Source organism: Lepidochelys olivacea (genome assembly GCF_965140295.1).
Source record: "Lepidochelys olivacea isolate rLepOli2 genome assembly, chromosome: 3".
Lineage (NCBI taxonomy): Eukaryota > Metazoa > Chordata > Testudines > Cheloniidae > Lepidochelys > Lepidochelys olivacea.
Genome location: NC_140413.1, coordinates 156,677,227 through 156,699,071, shown reverse-complemented (window position 1 = coordinate 156,699,071; position 21,845 = coordinate 156,677,227). Strand labels below are relative to the sequence as shown.

General features: G+C 40.2%; 1 protein-coding gene across 3 annotated transcripts; it reads right to left on the bottom strand.

Moving 5' to 3' along the window:
* Nucleotides 1–805: 805 nt before the first annotated feature.
* YPEL5 (yippee like 5) lies at nt 806–21,605 on the bottom strand. 3 transcript variants are annotated; one of them, XM_084622228.1, is made up of 5 exons: nt 14,311–14,462; nt 14,022–14,185; nt 13,869–13,933; nt 4,500–4,671; nt 806–2,419 (listed from the first exon to the last, which is right to left on the bottom strand). In XM_084622228.1, the coding sequence occupies exons 4-5, from the start codon at nt 4,638–4,640 to the stop codon at nt 2,195–2,197; spliced, it is 366 nt and encodes a 121-aa protein (XP_084478354.1). In that variant the 5' UTR covers nt 4,641–4,671; nt 13,869–13,933; nt 14,022–14,185; nt 14,311–14,462; the 3' UTR covers nt 806–2,194. The 3 variants fall into 3 exon arrangements, with proteins under 3 accessions (XP_084478354.1, XP_084478355.1, XP_084478353.1); XM_084622229.1 differs by lacking the exon at nt 13,869–13,933; XM_084622227.1 differs by lacking the exons at nt 13,869–13,933; nt 14,022–14,185; nt 14,311–14,462 and adding an exon at nt 21,495–21,605.
* Between the last annotated feature and the right edge of the window lie 240 nt (nt 21,606–21,845).

The following is a 21,845-nucleotide window of genomic DNA, read 5'->3' as shown; positions in this document are numbered from 1 at the left end:
AATTCTGCTGGGGGGCACTGCTGCTGCTAGGCCTGATCCTGCACTGCCCCATTCCCCTCCCCCCTGGCCCCTGGCCTGCTCTGCATCCTGGGCTGGTGCTCCTCCCACTCCATCCTAGTTATGGCCCGGAGGATGTCACATGGGCCACAGATGGGTGCTGATTGTGCTGCATTGAGAACCACCGTGCTAAATCCTGAGTACTCCTTGGCTGTGCTCTCATTGCCACCTGCTCAGACAACATGAGAGGTTGAACCATTTCTTGTTATCTTATATTGTGGAACTGCAGTCATTTGCTCAATTGACTGATTCTATGAAGCACTGAATTTTGCAAATAATCAAAGGCAAAAACACCACACTGGTGGGAGACAATTCAGGACGAAACACATTTTATTGTACTGTAACACTAAAAGGACACAGTACTGCAGAGAATCACTCCAATGGGGATTTTTGGGTTCATGAAGAGCTGGCTCACTTGAGGCACAAGTTACACTACTGTTTATGTACCTTGATTCAAAGAGTTCTGGTATGTGAATCTACACTGTGTTCCCTCTAAGTGACATAGTTCTATAGTAAAGCTACTTTTAAGTTAATAGGTGACAGATTTAAGCCATGGGGTGGCCAAAGCACAGCCCAATGTCCAAAGGAACCCTCTGGAATATTACCCTCCCCCCCGCAACTCATCTGTCTGCTGTTTCAGATACAGAGATAGGGCCTATGGATTCCTTGTTCTGTTTAACTCCACTAACAAACAATGTAAACAAATATTAGTTGCTGGTTAACAAAAAATATAAGTTCAGGCAGAAACTATATCTATGCATATTTATTTCTGATAAAGAACAGTACATAACATTCAAATTAGGTGCAGCCATTGGGCTCTTAGCAAGTTGTCAGTGTGGTTCCAAGTCACAATGTTTGGGCACCCTTAAGAAAGGTAATGGAGAACATTTTCACCAAGAGATAAGAAAGATTTCAATATCTTAAAATAGTTGACTTCTACAGGAAGGAAGCAGGAATCAAGTCAGTAATTACAACCAGGCAAGCCTGTTCTGCTGGTTGGAAAGACAAAAAAAGGTCTAACATCACAATAGAAAGATGCAATAAAATTGAGAGATACAAGTTTCAATACCAGAAGCAGCATTTGAAAACAAGCTGTTTAAAGAAGTTGCAGATTGTACGCATGAATGCACATGCTAGCATTCTCCTCCTCCTACCCTGTAGCTGTGTTTTAAAACACAAAGTCTTGGGTTAAAAAAAAAAACCATATGAACAAGAATTAAGATTTGCAATAGCTTTGTCTACTTAATGAGGTTAGTAAAGAGATGAAAAGGAAAAAACCACATTCACTACTGGAACAGTAGTTACTCAGTAAACTCCATCATTACAAACAGCTTCTGACTTTTAAAGCAACAAGACTAAACAGACAATTACTACTTTAGATTATTACTATGCTTATAAATTACATCAGTTAAAAGAAAAAAAGCCAAGCAGTTTTGCCCTATTTCAAAAATAGCTTCCAATCAGCAGTTACATGGTGAAAGGGACTTTACAAATAAATGAAGACTGGTGACATCTTTGGGTCAAGAATGACAAGAAAGTATGGGCTCTGTGCTACCGATCAACCTCAACAAGAATATGGCACAATGGCCAGCACAAGCCGTACCAACACTGAACCTTTCACACTCATCACAAATTCAGATCTCTTTTCTTAAACTAGTATATCTGGTGAAATGACTGGGTAAAAAAAAGTTAAAAACTTAGGTCAAAAATTGGAAAGTAAATTAAAAGACACCTTTGGACATAAAATAATTTTCTATTGATGTATCAGTTTATATGAACTAAAAACCACTGATTTCTCTAACAAAAGGTATAACCAGATTATTTTCCTTTCACCCCACTGTTAGCTGCAGATACAATCTCAGATCTAAGAGATTGAAACACAAAGGAGAAAAAAATTACAGCATCTGTTCGACATTCTCTACAAACACCTGTTGGGAGAAAAGTAAAAATTAAAGGAATAAAGAAAGGAAGTTTCCATCTGAAATACTCTCACAATCTTTCCCAGTCCATAGTTCAATGAATCCAACTCTGATGCTAAGGTGACAGTGTATATAAGTAGAATTTTTGTTATTTTTTTATTTTATTTTTTATTTTTTGAGTTTCACTGAAGAAAACCAGGAAAGAGGCCGAAGTCTCTTCAGGAATTATCGGATGGAACATGCTCTTCAAATCCCTCACTCTCTCGGACCAAAGCTCTTTCCAGAATAACACGGCCTTCCTTGTAGCGCTGGCTGTCTTCAGTGGCAAATTCATAGATCCAACCCAGTTTGCTGTTGCAGTTCTTGCAGCTCACATCTCGAACCATGTGGCGGCCAGTGAGCATGACCCGATCTTGAACTTCACTATATTGCAGATTTACCACCTGAGAAAAATATAAAGGGGATGAGAAGGGTTAAGCCTATCGAAGGCAAGACTCTTAAAGCCATATTCCAGTTACTAGGAAATCCAAGGCACCTCTGTCGAAGTACAAAACGTCTAAGTGAAGAGCCTGTGGCACTGTGCATATTGGGAGCTGAAACGTAACAGATGCAACTATCGAAGTTCTGCTGCCTGTGCGGGCAGAGCTTGCAAAGATCAACCTCACAAGGGTGTTCTGAGCCTACTTTGTTTTTCAAGCACAGCGAGATCCTGCTACAAAAAGCACAAGTATTTAGTTTGCCCAACTAAGGCATAGCAATTAGATAAAGCTACTCACAATCCGATAGTTTAGTAACCCCTTGATGTCAGAAGTAATTTCTTGATACCAAACTCATTATTAGCAATGGGTGTGGTGACAGGAATGGATCGGTCAATTTAGTCACTGGAATATTAGAGTTAAAAGCTGTTTTTCAGGGAAAAAATTAAGATGAGATTTAAGAGTATAAATCCCATTGACTTTCAACAAAGTTCAATGGGACTTGGGCTCTTAAATCCCTTTGGTAGTTTTGAAAATCCCACCTCCTGAGAAAGAAACTGAGTGAGCTGACAAGCGTATGCCTTTTAGGGCTGGTACAAATGCATGCCTTCCCTTCCCTAATCCTAGCAGTTAAAAAAATCCACCTGTAACTTGTTTAGGTAACTAAACATGTGGAAATAGTGTAAATAATTTGTTAAAAAAGCAATGTCTATGACAACTGTAATGGAGATTCCATTTAAATAATCTGATACTTTACAATGATGCAAATTGGGGTTGCAGAGAACAACAATCAAAGCCTTAGCCAAAACTCACTGTTTCTCAAACAGAATTTGGACCCAAAGATCCAACACTTTTTGGACTAGTATGAGGACAGATTTACTGCTGTCTTTCCTTACACATGTGCAGTATACGGAAGACGACTTGCATATATGACCTACTGACAGAACTCAACACATACCACAGTAGTGCTTTCTGAAACCACGCATAACTAACTGAAGACACTTCTGCCTGTACCTGGGAGGACTATGCTGACAAAAAAGCGTTACCAAGGTCTGGTTGCTGATGGTCAATTTCAAGAAAATACATCCCCGATCACCTGGCCATGTTTGTTGAGAAAGCACAGAAAATTTGTGTTAAGTCAGAGTCAGCCTAAAAAAATCTGGTCTCTACATAAATATCCCTCCCCCCCCCCGAGCCATATTCTATTCTCATTCCCAACTCTGCCAATCTTAGCCCTGGTCTACACTGGGGGAGGTGTGGGGGTGTGGAAATTGATCTAAGTTACCCAACTCCAGCTACGTGAACAACATAGCTGAAGTTGACGTACTTAGATCGACTTACTGTGGGGTCTTCACCGCAGAGAGTCGACTGCGGCCGCTCCCCCGTCACTCCACACCTCTTGCGGTGGTGGAGTACAGGAGTCCACAGGAGAGCACTTGGGGGCTGATTTATCGCGTCTAGACTAGACGCGATAAATCAACCCCCACTGGATCGATTGCTGCTCGCCGATCCGGTGGGCAGTGTAGACATACCCTTAGTCAAGATACCAACTTCTACATCACTATACATGCCTGTAAAATGGGGACAGTATTTATCTACACACTTGCAATGGTGTTGTGAAGTTTAAAGATATAGCAATGGGCACAGTATAAAAATCTGGAATAGATTAGACAAAAAATAAATGTAAATCTCTTTGGAACCCTGCGTAAAAGTATTATTACAATGAACCTGAACTTTACATTATAGAATTCAGAATACTTTGAGTTTAACTGCATGCACTTTGGCAAGATACTAAATTCACAATCCTCCCTGTAGCCTTTTAAGCACTAACTGCAATAGTTTAGGCAGTTTATGGTGAAATTTCAATGACCTAAAGAGCAACTTAGAAAGGAAAAAAAACACCAACACCCCCCACCCCCAAACACCCTTTAAACAAAAAATCACAACAGCAGGATGTCGACTGAATCCAAGAAGATTTAACAGTTAACATGATGGATTCTTAGCCCCCCACAAACTTGATTTTCAAAAGCAAGAATTTCTTACCAACCTTATTAAAAAGGAAGGCTCTCCCTGTGGCCCCTGTAAATCGAGTTGATATGAGCTCAGAGCGGTTGGTCAGGATTGTATCACAGTTTGCACAAGAGAACAGACGAGTGCCACCAATATGGTCCAAGAAAATTCTGCCCATTTTTATGAGTTCTTAAATTTAGACTCAAGACCTGAAAGCAAACAGAGATATTTCATCCATACAGCAAATTAACGTAAGACTTCCTCTAACATACAGCCAGAACACATTGCAGGGCAATTCAGCTGATGAATACACAAACTCTTTATGATCTATAAAATATTGAACTTACAGTTTGTGTTCATCCTTTATTCCTTAACCCTGATGGAAATAGCGACTAAGAACCTAACCAAAATCAGGAGGGGCTCTCCTAAATTTTCTTCTTTGTCCCAGCAGAATGTTATAATTTTCAGGAATGCGTTATGAAGAAACCAGTAAATATACAGCTGGCAGATCAGAACTCTAAAATTTCCAAGTGGTGGGCAGCTTTTAACTAAATCTCTCCCTTTGACTTAAATCAATATCGTGCAGCTTACACCCCCACACAATATTTGAAGGGGGTGGGGAGAAGCACAGAAACCCAGAGCAACCTCAGGTCTTAATTTCCTTACTTGTATGTGGCTCGAGCTGAATCCTTAACCCTTAATTTTAAAACCAGATTTTTTAATCTCATTTCCTTCAGATTTTTAGTAGAACAAAAATAAGAGTTTGTTTTTAAGAAGGTGACCATCACAGTCATTACAGTGACATTTGTGTTGTCATAGCTACACCATCATGTCAGTACAGGTATTTGACACTTCCATTATAAAAAAGCATTTCTGAGTTTGATCAGACTTGATACATGGCCAATTCAACTGATTTGATAACTGAGTTGTCTCTGCACTGGGTATGAAAATCCCACACAGTCAGTTGCCCGAGACACTTCAAGGAGGACCAAGAAAGTGTGCATAACAGTGTTTAACATAGGTAGCCTGGGCGTTTAACATAGTAGGCTGAAGCTGAATTCAGGCAAGATTGAGGTTATGCTGGTAGGGGGAAGGAGATGCTTGAAAGGATTTGCCACATCCGTACCATCCTCCTCCAGCAAAAGAATCAGCCCTCCAATCCTTAAGATAGTTAAGTCTTGGGGTCCTTCTGGACTCCTTGATACTTCAAATAACTAAATTGTTTAAAAGTGCCATCTTCCATCTATGGGTAGCCTGAAGACTGCACCCTTGTCTGCCAAACTGATTTGGCCACAGTGATACAAGCATTCATTATCTCCCGATTACTGCAATTTATCATACCTATGAGTGGAGCTTTACCAGGGTCAACAGCTTCAGTCAGTTGAGAACACAGCAGCTACTCAGCAACACAGAGTACTGAACAGCAGATCATACTCTGCTCTCTACATTTGCTACCCATGAGTGAGGGGAGAAATCAAATCCTGATATTCCAAGTCCTCCACAAACTGGCCTCAATTACCTGAAAAACTGCTTTCTCGATATGCAAACATGATTTCACACAATTACTCAGGAACTATCAGACATGTGGGATTCATGAGCATGGGAGGACATTTTCCTCAGCAGCTGGCCTACAATAGTGGAATTCTCTCTGAGCTCATTAGAAGGAGCACAAATCTCATTAACTTCAAAATAACATGCAAACTTCTTTTAACTTAAGTGTGTCTTTATTTTATTCATTTAGTAAGGAAATGTTAGATGGCAGAGCAACTTCAGATACCCAAGATAATTGGGAAAAATGTTTAAACTTCTAAGGCACTCCAATAAGATGATGTAAGAACTTAAAGTAGAGGTTTTCACTCTATTCACTGAGAGGTACCATGACCTATCAAAAAATAAAATGTTTACCTGAACCTTAGAAAGTAACAAGGATGTATCTGTTTTAAGTCCAAAGAAAAATCATCAGTACTTCAAGTCTAGATGAAGCATTTATTTGATTTTAAGGTTCTCTTCTAGTACATGTAAATTCATTATATAAATATGTGATATCTTAATGTAAACAGCATATCAAAGGGTATTGACCTCTTATATAGGCCACTGTTATGCTGACCAGTATTGTCTCACTGTTTCTCTGTACTCCCCCATAGGTCTGTCTGTATCCATCTGTTGTTCGTCTCATATTTGAGGTGGGGACTGTTTTTTTGTTCTGTGTTTGTACAGCACCTAGTACAATGGGGTCCTGGTTCATAACTAGAGCTCCTAGGTGCTATGGTAATACAAATAAATAATAAGTCAAGATATTTATCATAATACTGAAGTTATTCTCATTAGCATTTATAAATCTCCTTGGAAGCCTGCAACAAATCTGTTCATTAAAAAAGAAAAAATGCCCTTCACTGCACTTTTATACTGTTTTGTTATTAGACAAATGCTGACACTGTTTTGTTGCATTTTGATCAATGATGCAGTTATGTTTTAAAAGCAAATACACTTTCTTCCTTAAGAATAAGCAATTAACAGGGAAAGGTAGCATTAAATAGAAAATTTCCATGACTATCCAACCATACATGTTTACTATATTAAAAATAAGAAAATAGTGTGTGCAGTTACCTAACAAAACTGGAAAGAAAAAGTCATTGGTTCTCAAACATTTTCATAGTATGGAAGGTAACCTAAGATTGTCTCAGACACCTCACCTCCCATTAAGTACATGACTGGCATCAATATGGAAAAAGAAAAGGAGTACTTGTGGCACCTCAGAGACTAACCAGGTCTGGTTAGTCTTTAAGGTGCCACAAGTACTCCTTTTCTTTTTGCGAATACAGACTAACACGGCTGTTACTCTGAAACCTATCAATATGGAAGGAAGTGGTCAGCCCACTGATTATTATATAGAACAGTAATATTAGGAAAAATGTATTTTTAGCTGTATTTAGCAGCAGAAGTAAAGAACTAGCACTATATGACAGCACTACACAGCCTATCAATGCTTCAGTCACTACTGTTTGAGAACCTCTTCTCTAAAATGCCCTTGTAGTACAAAGCATGTGAGCCCTGTTTGTTTAAATGTCTGCTTAAGTCTATTGCATGCAAGTCAAAAAACGGCTTTTGAAAATGGGATCTGTGCATTTTCATAGAGTTTTAACTTTGTTTCCAGACTCCAAATCCAGATCAGCCAATACTGCATTTGTGAGATGGTAAAGTACTCTGGGTAATGTATGTAAGGGCCCAATCCAATTTCCACTGAAGTCGCTACCAAAACCTCCTTTGTCTTCAATATGAGGTGGATGGAGCTCTAAAGTTAATTTTAGAATAACGTTGTTTTGCTTGTAGGAATCCTAAATCTAATACTGCTGCAACTATTGTCTTTTGAAATTGACTAGTCTCTAGCCAAGTCGGATCAAATGTGGGAGTATATGATCAATTCTATACCAAAACAGTGAATGCCTATTGTGACCCTAAGAATCCCTATATTCACACCCTACACACTATTGTAATAATCTTTGCACAAAACATGCTTTGTGAGGCATCATTTGAAAACTCATAACTGCCTAATCATTAATATTTTTGCACGATGCATATACACAATGTGTATTAAAAGTATGGATATAGGCTAGGATTATGACTAAAGTATGATTAAACCAGGCATGTTTAAAATGTGTTTAAATCAGGGAGCTGGTGAACAGGTCTGCCTTAGACAAAGGAACATGTGTTTGATTCTCTGACTAGCCCGGTCTTCAGGAAGGTCCATTTTTACTTATTTGGTAAACAAAGCTATTAAGCTACCAAGTGGGGGAAGAAACAGCATAGAGCTTTCTTCATTAACAGACTCCATGTCACTTTCCTCACATCTTGCATAAACTTTACTTAGAGGGATCACCCAAGCTGAAACAGCTACACTGCAATGTCATAGCTCTGCAGCCTGAGTCATCTGACCCAGACCAGCTATGGGTGTTTTATTGCTGGGTAGACATATGTGACTTGCTCAAGGTCACACAGGATGCCTGTTGCAGATCAAGCACTAAGCACTGGACTAGTCTCTCATTCTATTGATTTCAACAGTACTACTCACAATTGTAAAGTTAGCAACATCATGACTATTTGCAGGATCAGAGCCCTGGGCAGTCTCCAAAGCCAAACAAAGCTGTGAAGCACCATTCAGACAGTGCAAGAGAAACCACCTCAGGGTAGAGACTGTCCTTGTACTGGTGTTTATACAGTACCTTATACAGTGAAGCCCCAATCTGATTGCAGTAGAGCTCTGGGCCCTACTGTAATACAAATAAGAGTCATCACAATGTGCCCCTTCAACACTTGTAGTACAGTCCTGGAAAAGTACTCAATACTGTAATACTGTGCTGGAAATGGCCCACCTGATGATCACTTTAGATAAGCTATTACCAGCAGGACAGTGGGGTGGGAGGAGGTATTGTTTCATATTCTCTGTGTATATATAAAGCCTGCTGCAGTTTCCACGATATGCATCTGAGGAAGTGAGCTGTAGCTCACGAAAGCTTATGCTCTAATAAATTGGTTAGTCTCTAAGGTGCCACAAGTACTCCTTTTCTTTTTGCGAATACTGTAATAGACGTTTTCACAGCTGCAGTCTTCTGCAAAACAGCTATTCCACAGCATAGCCTCTCTACACACAATTGCCTGTGGCCGTTTCCTCCTTTTGTTGCCATATGCTAGTAGGACAACAGCAGGAGATGAGCACAGCAGGACATATTGGAGTGCTCTGAACCAGGAGGGAATGGAAGTACAATCAGATGTACTAAGTGAGTGAGCCTGAAGAGCAGTAACTTACAACTGCAAACCACAGCCTCAGGCTGTAATGATTGTGGCTCCTGTATTCAAAACTGTATGCTCCCTCCCCATTTTAGAATGTATTCTCTACTGAATCCCTGACATGCCATTCCAATAAAACTCACCCATCTTAGTCAACACTTGGATACATCACTTAGTATTACCACAGATAATATAGTGAATCAGCAGGATGGTTACAGATAAATTTTTCTAAGTCACTTTAAGTCTTAGTCATGTGCCAAGCTTGTCACAATTTGTCACATACAACCATGTAGTAATGCTTCACTATTACACACAATGCTAAAAATCATCCAGGATGCTTTAGTTCCTCTAGTAAAGCAGATTGGGCCGCAATACTTCGCTGCCTGTTGCAGAACCTGGCAACACTATAGCTTCATATACATAATAGTGTAGTTAAGCTTCAGATGCTATTTCACATAAACAACCCACCTTCCAGAGGCTTTAGAAGTAGACAGCTTGTATATAAACATTTTCTATTTAAATAAAAATGGATAGCTTAAAATGTTTGTGTCTACCCTGGGTATTTCTAGGCACCATCACCAAAGCAGTGAGCAATTCTCCTAACCTGCAAAAAGGAGCTAAAGTAAGTTAGTTGTGTTGATGTTGCCAAGATATTGAAAGTTAGCCATTAATTATGCATAGAAGATACCCAAACAGCAAAAGCAGATCATGAAGGATAACCTGCATTAAACAGAGGAATACATTTTAAAGTGGACTGTTACTGAATCATTTATCTTATTTCCATTTCTCTCTTAAAGAAGCTTTACAACCAAACAACTTTTGTTTCTAGAAGCTCAGTTAAAGTACTGCTTTCTTTATGTTTCAGGTCAAGAAGCAGTTACCAAGAAGAATCAGAAGAGAATATCTACCTTCTCTTCCCCTATTACTGCATCGTACATAATGCACCAAATTCATTCTGTGTGAGGAATGGTGTTTGGTTTTCTTGTGAAGATCATACATTGGACAACCAGAGACAGGACACCCAACTTGGACACTTAGTCTGATCTGATATAGTGAATCTAAAGATAAATATTTTCCCACTTCAGATTTCCATTTCTAAAGGTTCTATCTCCTAAACTGAAATAATTTGCTTCACAGTCATGAAACAAACTAATTAAACACAAAAATCTCATCCATTCTCACCTAAAACATACTTTTAAAGTAGATGGCAGTGATTTTCTTGTTGCTTTGTATTGCCAATTTGTATGGTAATGTGGTTTGTTTGGTAATGAAATAAGCAGCCTATTATTGAACAGAATTATTTTACCACAAGTTTTATGTATTAAAATTTTGTTTGAATTACATGTTGCTCAAAAATCTTATTCAGTATTTAAGTATATATAACTTCAAGGTAACAGCGTTAGATTCTGCATCTCCTTTTCAGTCAGCATGTACTGTGCTTCTTTTAAAGAGTAAATAAAGCAGGTCTCTCTACTTGATAAAACAATTTCAACATTACAGTTGAATTTTAAGTGGCAAGATATCCCTTTCTAGCACGGTTTTATCTTACTTGGTAAAAGAAGGGAGGTAAAAGCAGCAATAAAAGAGTTTAAATTTTTTGTAACAAATGGAAAAATGGTGAAGCTGATAGCAAAGAGTACAAGCCAGTACTCAGGAAATGAAGACAATTGATAAAGTAAACTAAAGGAAGCTGTGAAAAAATCCATAGCCAGTAAGCTTAAAAATGACAACAAGAAGGAATTCTTTAAATATAATCAGGAACAAATGAAATCCCACAAATGGTATAGGCCTAACATTGAACAAGAATGACAAAATCATCATGAAAAGGCAGAAGTATTCAGTAAATATTTTTCTTCTGTATTTGGAAAGAAGCTGGATGGTATATTCATATCTTACAATGATAATGAAATGCTCTAGTCGAATGGTAACTAAAAACCATGTAAAAGCAACTAATGTTAAACATTTTTAAGTCTGCAAAAATGGATAACTTGTATCCAAGAGCATTAAAATAATTGACCAATGAGCTCTCTGAACATATCCTGCAATACTGAGGAAGTTCCAGAGGACCTGAAAAAAAGCTAACGCTGTGTCAATATTCTGAAAAGGGCAAATGGGATATCCTAGGAAGCTACAGGCCAGTTAACCTGACATTGATCCTGATCAAAAGCATGGAAAGGTGGATACAGGATGTAATCAGTAAAGAATTCAAGATGATAGCATAACTAATGCTAATCAACATGGCTTTATGGAAAAAAAAGCCTTGGAACAAAAGGAAATGGGAGACTGCATCCTGAAAACAGACACTGAAAAGGACTTGGCAGAGACAACCAACTAAACATGAACCTCCATTGCAATGCTGTAGCTAACAGGGCTAATGTAATCCCTGGAAATATAAACAGAAAATATCAGCTAGTGTAGGGAGTTGATATTACCTCTACACACAGCATTAGTGAGATAGACACCATGTTCCAGAACTTAAGGATGTTGAATAATTGGAAAGGGCTCAGAAAAGAATTACAAGAATGATCTGAGCTCTAGAAAACACACCTTATAGTTAGAAACTCAACCTATTTAAAGTTTATCCAAAAGAAGGTTCAGAAGTGATTTGTTCATGTTGTACAAGTGCCTACTCGGGGAAGAGATTTCTGATGGACTACTTTTTAATACAACAGAAAAAAGGCATAATGATATACAAACAGTTGGAAGGTAAAGTTAAGCAAATTCAGACTAGAAATAAGGCACCCAGTTTTAACTGCAAGGGTAATTAAACCAAAAGAACAATTTACCTAGAGATGCGGTTCTCCATCACCAAGTTTTGGTCAAGACAGGATGTCTTTCTTGAAGAAATGCTGTAACTTAGACAAAAGTTTTGGACTTCATGCTGAAATTACTGCGTGAGGTTTTATGGCCTGTTATGCAAGAGGTCAGGCTAGATAACCATAAGGGTCCCTAAAAATCTATGACTAGCAATTAATGTAATCCTTACTACAGTTTCTAACATTTTAAAAATCCACACACCTATCTTCCCTATTACAAATTTTAGCCTTATTGCAAGGATAAAGATCTGGAATACTTATTTGGGCTCCGGATTTTATAACTACTTGATAAAAATCCAATTATTTTAGTAAGTAAATGAGGTCTAGCTGAACCGCTCTAAAGTTTACCTCATGCACAGTTCTTTAGGTTATATATAAATCTAGAAATTAACGTGAAATACAGTAGTAATTACAAAATGAATGCTAAAAGAAAGGCCTTAAAAAGCTGATTTGATCTTGAGTATCCTGGACAAGCTGTATTGCTATCAAGGAGCAGGAAAACCCTAGGAAAACTCTGAATTTGGACTTGAGACGCTTCCCTGAAAAAATTAAGGTAAGCACCAGTTTAGCACTAACTTACCTGCAGAACACACAAGTTGAGGGGATATTTTGCTGTGGACAAAGGCTAGCTGCCCTTTCATACATACTGATGCTGAGCCCTGCAAAGGAATTTGTCTGGAGTATAGTCAAGTATGTCTTGAACCCATACAGCAGAGGCAAAAAGCTGCCTTTATACCTTCCAGACTAGCATCCAGTGTCCCTAAATGGAAGGTACAATATCACCCAAGATAATTGGTCTAAAATTTTATTTTTTTCAGATTTCACATCCCATGTAAGAGGTATGGGTGTATATTTATTCACTGTCTCATGCACACATAGGGTCTGAAAAATCCACTCACCGGTGGGAGTGGGACGCCTCTCTCCAGTGAAAGAGAGACTAAGGCTTTAATTCCGCAGAAACTAAATGCCTTTGTTGAAAAAAGTTTAGACCTCCAGTTACAAAAGCCAAGGTTCCAATGACAGAAGAGTATAAACCAGTCCAGCATTGTCTCCCTGCATCTATATACAAACAGCTGCAGTGGACTTCTCATAGTAGTTCAAGTTCTCTGCTGATATTCATAACCCCGGAGGCAGCAGTAGAGCTATCAAAAATCATGCCAGTTCCATGCTGTTCTTGAGGAAGCTATAAATAGCACCAGAGACAGGTATCAGAGACATTTACAGGGAAGGACCCAAAATGCAGACGCTAAGGAATAGGTAGAGACTTCTTATCCCCAAGCCCTTCCTCAAAGCAGCTATGCAGCCTCCAGTCGTTCTTCACCTTCTAATAAATGTGCACAAGAGATGCAACGTCCTTATGGAAAAGTTTACAAATTTTAACAGAAAAAACAACTACTTGGACAATATTCAAGTGAATCTCAGTATTCTGAATCAAGTGATTCAGAGTCAGTAATCAAATATGAAACTTTTAATCGCTTGATCAAAGTAGCAGTTGATAGCAACTTTTATGAAGTGAATTGCAAGTATCAGCTCAGAGCAAATAGCAGTCACTCATCAAGCTATTCACCTTCTGGACGCACACTGACTCAAGAGTACCTAAGGGGGTACTTCACAGATGTTTGCTCTACCCATTCCACCCACACAACCAAGAGATGACAGAAAGAGATAATGCAAAATAAAACTTTATTAATCTTTTAAAAGCGTGGTAACAACTGAGAGATTTTTGGTCACACAGAGAATCACCAGAAAATACACCAACTTCTGATGTTTGATTTGACAGCAGACACCTGAACACAGAAACTCACTTTACCAGGGCTTGTTCCAGCAGTCTGGATGCTGTCTCAGCACCATCTCCAACCACTCCTGAAATCTGAGAGAGAAAACCGAAAGACTGCTAATTAAAGGAGATGCAATAATAACAGACCTTCTGTCTTCATATTCCCAAGTAATTCATTTACCTTCCCGTGGCCCTCCAGCACTCAATCATTCCCTTGAGGAGAAGTGGTGCATACGACAGGAGCCACATTCCCTTAGGTAGGGGAGAAACTCCCTGAGCCACACGAAGAGGCTCAAAAGATGTATTCACTCTGGAATCAAGCCCAGATCATTTCACCTCTGTATCCTAGAGAAAAATACAAGTGAGAAGGAAACTAGCAGGTAAGCTACAAAACAAAGCAACACAAAAGAGTACAGAGAAACAAACAAGAATTACTGGATAAATGAAAGAAAATAAAGACAATTCTTTACCTTCTTAACACTGCCACCCAAAGGTGCCAAAGCTCATCAAAATACACTCCAGGCCCAGTCAGGCTAACAGCAAGTACAGTGGGAGCGAGTAATCCTCCATCATGACATCTGAGAGTGAATGAGCTATGTAATCTTTTATTTAATGTTAATTTTAGCACGGTTATATTATACCACAATGGGTTCGGCTCTGGTGGCTACAGTTTCAAGTTCAACAGAGTTATCTGTTTGTTCTAGATCTAGAATAGGAACACATGAAACCATAGGCAAGTAACATACAATCGCAAGAACAAGGTCCACTATATTTTAGCAAAAAGAAAAGGAGTACTTGTGGCACCTTAGAGACTAACAAATTTATGCTCAAATAAATTTGTTAGTCTCTAAGGTGCCACAAGTCCTCCTTTTCTTTTGGTGAATACAGACTAACACGGCTGCTACTCTGAAACCTATATTTTAGCAGTTTCATTAAAGTTGCCAACAAAGTTAGGAATGTCACAGCATATAAAATTCCTAAAAATATCCATGCACCCATTATAACTACAGACATAACACCATCTAGGAGGATGTGAGTAAGAGTCTGATGGGTCTCATGGATTGATCACCAATACAGGGTAGTCCCTGCTGGAGTTTTCCCATTGGAAGCTCAATTTTCCCAGCTCCAGGCACCCTTTCTTATAATGTGATTCTGTCTATACCTACATTCTGTGCACGTACATGGAAGTGTCAACCCTCTCTTTTCTTATTGGTGCGTGTCCCCTAGAAACATAAGGGACCCAGAATTCTATAGGCTGTATAGGTTCTCTTTAGTCTCATTAACATTGACCTACCCCCTGTATCCTTTGGTTAAGACAAATGTTGGAGACAAGATGTGCTTTTACAGAATTTTTATAATTTAGAATTAATCTTCCAGCTAGATTTTTGCATTACCACCACTTGGTACCTCTTTTCCCATAATCTTAGGGCATCGGATTCTTTTTCAGTCATTTACTTATATCAGCATTTCTATTATCTCCAAGGCCTAAAATAGCTAAGCTACAGTCTTGCAGGCCTCAACCTACAAGTTCTTGCATTTCAGCTTTTCTTACTTATATCTAATACATGATTCCATCTAAATACGGATCAATCAATTAACTATTTAACATACAATGAATATTAGAAAAGAGACTACTAAGAGGGGATATGATAGAGGTCTATAAAATCATGACTGGTGTGGAAAAAGTAAATAAGGAAGTGTTACTCCTTCTCATAACGCAAGAACTAGGGGGTCACCAAATGAAATCAATAGGCAGCAGGTTTAAAAACAAACAAAAAAAAGTATTTTTTCACACAATGCACAGTCAACATGTGGAACTCCTTGCCAGAGGAGGTTGTGAAGGCCAAGACTATAACAGGATTAAAAAAACTAGATAAATTCATGGAGGATAGGTCCATCAATGGCTATTAGCCAGGATGGGCAGGGATGGTGTCCCTAGCCTCTGTTTGCCAGAAGCTGGGAATGGGTGACGGGATGGATCACTTGATTACCTGTTCTGTACATTCCTCCTGGGGCACCTGGCACTGGCCACCGTCAGAAGACAGGATACTGGGCTAGATGGATCTTTGGTCTGACCAAGTATGGCTGTTCTCATATTCTTATAACATTGATTAATCATAACATCACACAATAAGTGGATAATAAACTAAAATCATTGGCTACAGCTAGCAGGGTATAAACCCTGCTCCTCATGATGCATGCATCCTTATGCCGGACAGAACAAGCTGAAGCAGGCAGTGGAACATTATAACAGACTTATTAGACATTATGCACGTGCTCTAGAAAGCTGAGCCAGGAATTTTAAGGTAGAGGCCATGATCCAAAGGCCCTCCAACGTCTGCAGGGAGCACTGCATCCAGAAGCATTGCACTGTAACCTCCTGGAACAGGATGGCTAACGTGGATGCTCTGTACAATTGCAACTTGCACTTATTCAACAGCACTGGTGCAAATTTCAATAGTACAATTCCCTACTGCAGACAGGCCTAACAGGTAATTTCTCCAGGTTATTTTGACAGGGTAGCACGAGTATTCTCGCATTTTTATCTGAGGGCTGGTATATACTACTGCAGCAAGTCGACCCAAGTTACGTTATTCACGTAACCAAAGTAGTGTAACTGAAGTTGACATAGCTTAGACCGACTTATCACGGTGTCTACACTGTGCTGGGCTGATAGGAGATGCTCTCCCGCCAACTTCCTTTACTCTTCTTGAGGAGGCAGAGTACATCATCGATGGGAGCGCGCTCTCCCATCGATTTAGCGGGTCTTCACCAGACCCGCTAAATTGACACCCACTGCATCGATTGGAGCAGTGCTAATCTACTAGTAAGTGTAGACATGGCCCTAGTGCATCAATATAGTGTTCGATGTTGCAAACAAGACAGCCTGTATCAAAGAACTTAGAAGATAGCTCAGCTGACTTGCATTATTATTTGTAGTACCATTTTCTCTATCGCCCCCCACACCAGCACAACATCACAGACATTAACGTATGTGTCCTCACAATATCCCAGGCAAGGTAGAGATATTTCTTCCATTTTACAGATGTGTAATGGAGACACAGAGATGAAGTGACTTTCCCAATGTGACACAGCAAGTCCATAGCCAGAAATTACCTAAGTCTCATCCCACTTGACCACAAGATGGCCTTTCCTCCCTGATTTTTCAAGTGCCTTTGATGAGCAAAAATTAAGTGTACAAACATTATTATTTTGTATTCAGTTTGAAAATAATTTAAGGAAAAAGAATAGTGAACTTTAGTCTCCAGAAGCAACCCCTCAGCAACTTTCACAAAGTATTACACATTTTAAATAAAAATAGACATCTGAATCATATTTAATCAACTTCAGTGTTCAAATAGTACTAATCTTCACTCTGAAAACACCAATGTTTTATTAGACATGTTTAAAATAAGCATTTAGTTAAAACGGTAAAAAGATGAACAACTGTATTCACATATAAACATGCAAAAATGACATCCACTGGCAGGAAGGGGACTTAGATATTTCTACAGTGTATCTCCACTAAAAATTCACTTATGCACTGGAAGATTTTAGGGTACAAAGACACTAAAATTTAAAGGAGTCATGTAATCAAAATTTCATCGTGTAATATTTCACCTGTACACCTAAAGTCATTCTTAAATAATACCATGCTAACTAGGTCCCCAATGCAAGAAAAAAAAATCCCAAAAAAATCACACAAATTGATTATTTTAGAGAGGAAACTTGTCTAACTTTAAAAATATTGCTGTAAAATTGTAGTGGCTCCCAATAAAGACTGAAAAGGAAAGTACAATATTTGGCAAGTTTGTCTGAGACTACTAGTAACATTTCTGGTCTTGCTATCCTACCTGTCTGATGGAGCTTTCAGGCACACCCTACATTTCTCACCCCACACAATGGCTGAAGCCACTTACGAAAAAGTCAATCTATGGTGAATTAAATTTGTAGTTTATGTTTCAATATTTTGAAAACTAGAAGAGGGGAAGTAATGGGTAACAGAAGTTTACAAAGGATATTTCTGTAGACACATAACATTAGAAAAGATGATTAATGGTTAAAAGATAACATTTTAATTTCCAGTAATCACCACTAGAAGACAAACTACAGGACAATATCTTGTACATGTCTATGTCATTCACACTATGCATGTTTTATTTCCTTTGTTATTTCCTTAATCTAATCTTGATATTGCATTTTGCTCTGTGTATGGAGGATGCAACAAAAGCATTTTTAAAATTCTAGCACTATACTGTTTTAAAATAGACCCTTTAAAAAAAAAAAAGAAACAAGCATGCCATATATTACTCAAAACCATATCGGTTTTCTCATACTAGTTTAGGCATTATAAATTGTGTTTATATACAGACATTGCTTTTGATTCCCTCACTGCCTCAATTAAAATCTCTTCCAGAATTAAAACACTTGGAATAAATATTTTAGTTTTTGAGAATCCAGGTCAGACGAAAGAGATCCAAATATAAAATTTGTTAGATAAAACTGGCTTTTAATATGACTGCAGTGAAATCCTTAATAATCAGATGACCAAGATCATTCTAGCACTGAGGAAACGGAATGTTTCATATAAAAAAAAAAAAAAGTCAGCTGTCAAATAAGGACACGGGGTTTACTTAAGGCTGATTCAACATCTCCCATGACAGATGGAATGAGGCTTCAGAAAGGCATAAACAGAAAAGATGCTTTTAAACAAATAATGGTTTTTATAAAGTGGTGGGGTGGGGGAACAGGAGAAGCAGAAACATAAAGCCGCACATCATTAAGGCCCTAATGTTAAAAATGGCTCTGTGTAGGTAAATGTTAGACCCACACAGAGCTGTTTTGACTTCAATAGGGCTCTGTGCAGACAACTGGATTTACTCATGCAGAACCATTTCCAGGATTGAGGTCTTTTTGGATTGTATGAGGCCTCACATAGCCACAAGATACTATCTAAAGTTTGAAAGGTCAGGAAATAGGTTTGCCTGCAAGACAGCACTTTGTTTCAACATGATTGTTGTTCATAACAGCCTTCCACGACTTCCTGCATCTGAATGTTGTATCATAAGCAAGCTACACAGGGTCACATGACAGGAGGGCAAGGGACATGGGAGGAAAGAAGGGGAAAAGGGAAATCAGCAAGTTTATATCCACATTAGATAATACATGGTCACAATAACCAAAGAAAACAACTATATTAATGATTAAACAGATGGGAGCATCACCTGAAGCTACAGAAGTGATAACATGCATGATAAGCCCTCCTGGATGCTATAAAAATATGTATTTTTCTGTTTGCCATTTGTAGTGCCTGCATAAAAGGGATTAATGTTTGACAATTTTCTTAAATAAGTTTCCTTAATTGTGGTACTAATACATAACTCATCAGATCAAAGAACGTTAGAGAAGTTGGAGAATAAAATTACTTTTTTGGTATTTTCACTTCACTCAGTTTAGACAGTGAAGAACAGAACAATTTCAGAATTGTTTTTAGTCAATGATACTGTCAGGGTCCCAGCTTTGGCTTGCAAAGACTATAGGTATTGTTTAAATCCCCTCCCGCACACATGTGTTTTTCCCTTAAAGAATGTAAACTGTCACTTTGTTCCTAAAAACTGTATTTGCACACAGAATCACAATAAAGTTTTACAATTTTTTTAAATCATTACATTATTTCTATTAACTTTGTTTGTTTAAAAGAAAACCTAAACTGTGGATGTAAACTACCTCAGAATTTCCCCCAATGGTAAAATTGTGTATATATATACACACACACACACTTGGAAGGGAGTTTTGAAATAAGGCATGTTTTATACACAAGGTTTGCAGTTGCACTTGCCACAATACTTTTCAAAAGCAAGTTAAGATTATTCTGTTTCAGTTCTTCCTGTTTCATATACAGTTTACTGAATATGGACTGTTCGAGTGATGTCTATTAGAGAACCAAACCCTAGAAGACAAAAAAAAAGGCACAGAACCTGCTCCCCTCTGATAAATGTTTTTAGTCACTCAGGCTGCTGCTATATTTGGCAGTGAGCTATGCTCTGGCTAGAGCAACAGCATCACTACTGCAGCACTAGAATCCTCCTCACCGAGCAGCCACTGCAGATTGCAAGAGCATGCGCTACTGTCTTCGCTCATAGCCCTAATCCCCAGAACATACAGTGCACAGCCTCTATTATCTAAACCTAAACTGTACACAAAGAAAACCAAAAGGGGGGCGGGGGAGAGCGAGAGAGCAGTCCAACAGCTGATACTGGTCATGTGGGCTGCTGGGAGCCAATAAGTAAAGGCTCAGCCTATGTCTGGTTTGAGAATGAGGCTCTACCAGAAGCACAGGCAATTTGACAACAAATAAGAGGAAACAGCTGACATGAAACACAAAAGTCCTGTGGGCCTGAGTCACAGGTACCATACTACCAAGGGGGAGGCAGCAGGAACAACCCCCTCAGTAGCAATCCCACAGGCAGTCGTTCTTCTCCCCACCCATCATTTAGACACTCAGCAGTATTATTGTGTTTGTACAGATCCCAGGTCTGGTGCTCCCTATATTTACTTTATGGGCGGATTGGTCATGAACAGAGGCAATTGCTGCTGGACAGGAAGATTATTAACCCAAGAGACTATGTAGCTGAAACTATTTACACTGGGGAGGATGAGTTGATCCAAACACTCCACTCTGCACCACTTTTTTTTTTTTTAATTGAAAGGTGTATTAGAGGGTTTGCTGGAGGAGGAAATGTGTTACTGCTGAGCTGGAGGAACAAAGGGGTAACTGGTCCAAGAGAGTTCTCTATACCTCTTAAATTTGGGGCCAGGGAATGATAAATCCTAGGAATGATTCTCCAGGTACTATTTATCTTGCGGGGTTGGGGGGGGGGGGGTTAGGAGTGATTCTTGTTGGCGGGGTAGTTTGTCTGTTATATATATGTGCCTGTGTGTGTGTGTGGATAGAATAGTAATAAAGTTAAACCACATTCACTACAGGAAATGAAGCTACCCCCGTGGCGCAAGCCAGCTTCCCCTAATAGCCACAGCCAACCTCTGTTTGTGCGGGGTGTACTGTGCTGTAGGACACCGTATTGCTCTGCTGGGAATGGGGGATAATTATTTAGCTGTTATGGATAGTGAAGGCGAAGGGGGCTGTTGGCGGAGGGAGGTTGGTGCGTGCTGAGGCGGAGGGTTGCTGTGGCGCCGGTTGGGGCAGGGGAGGAAGTTGTGTTGCGCTTTGTGGTGCCGGGGTGATTGTTGTGCTGGGGGGGGGGGACCGTACAGGGGTCGGGAACTGTTGGGCGGCGGGTTGTGGTGGTGCTCGGCGGGGGTACAGGAGGACGAGGGAGTTGCTGCAGCGGTACGGGGAGGGGGTTGTTGGCGGGGGTACGTGGGGGTTGCTGTGGCAGTACCCGGCGGTGGGGGGGGGGGCTGCTGTGACGGTGCCGCCGGGGAGACGGGAGGTTGCTAGGGAAGGGCGGGGGTCGCTGTGGCTGGGTTGGGGGCCCTGCGCCGCTGGACGGACGGAGAGCGCCGTTGGGAGGAGGGAAGCGGGGCCCCACACCCGGACCGAGGGAGTCAGGGCCCGGGGCCGCCTCACACCGGAGCCCACCGCGCTCTCGAGGGCTGGACGGGCCTCGCCCCCCTCCCGTGGGGCGGTTACCTGGCGGGCGGGCGGGCGGCCGGAGCGGGTCGGCGTCTGGCGTCTCCCCTCAGCTGAGCGTTCGGTCTCGGTCCATCTGACTCCGCCCCAGAAGCCCCGCCCCTGCCCTGTCAGTCCCCGCCAGAGACACGCCCACGGCCGCTATGACCGTTCCCCTGGGCCAAGGGCCACGCCCCCTGCTGGCCCGGGCCACTCACAACGCGGAGTGAGGCCACGTTGGGGGGAGGTCAATTGGAGGCGGGGCGTTCGCTGTGTGACGCTGCCGCCGGTGGCCGGGCGGGGGTAGAGGCGGTGCGGTCACGGGGCCGCGCTCAGGGCTTTCACTCCTCGTATAATTTATAAAAATCCGCT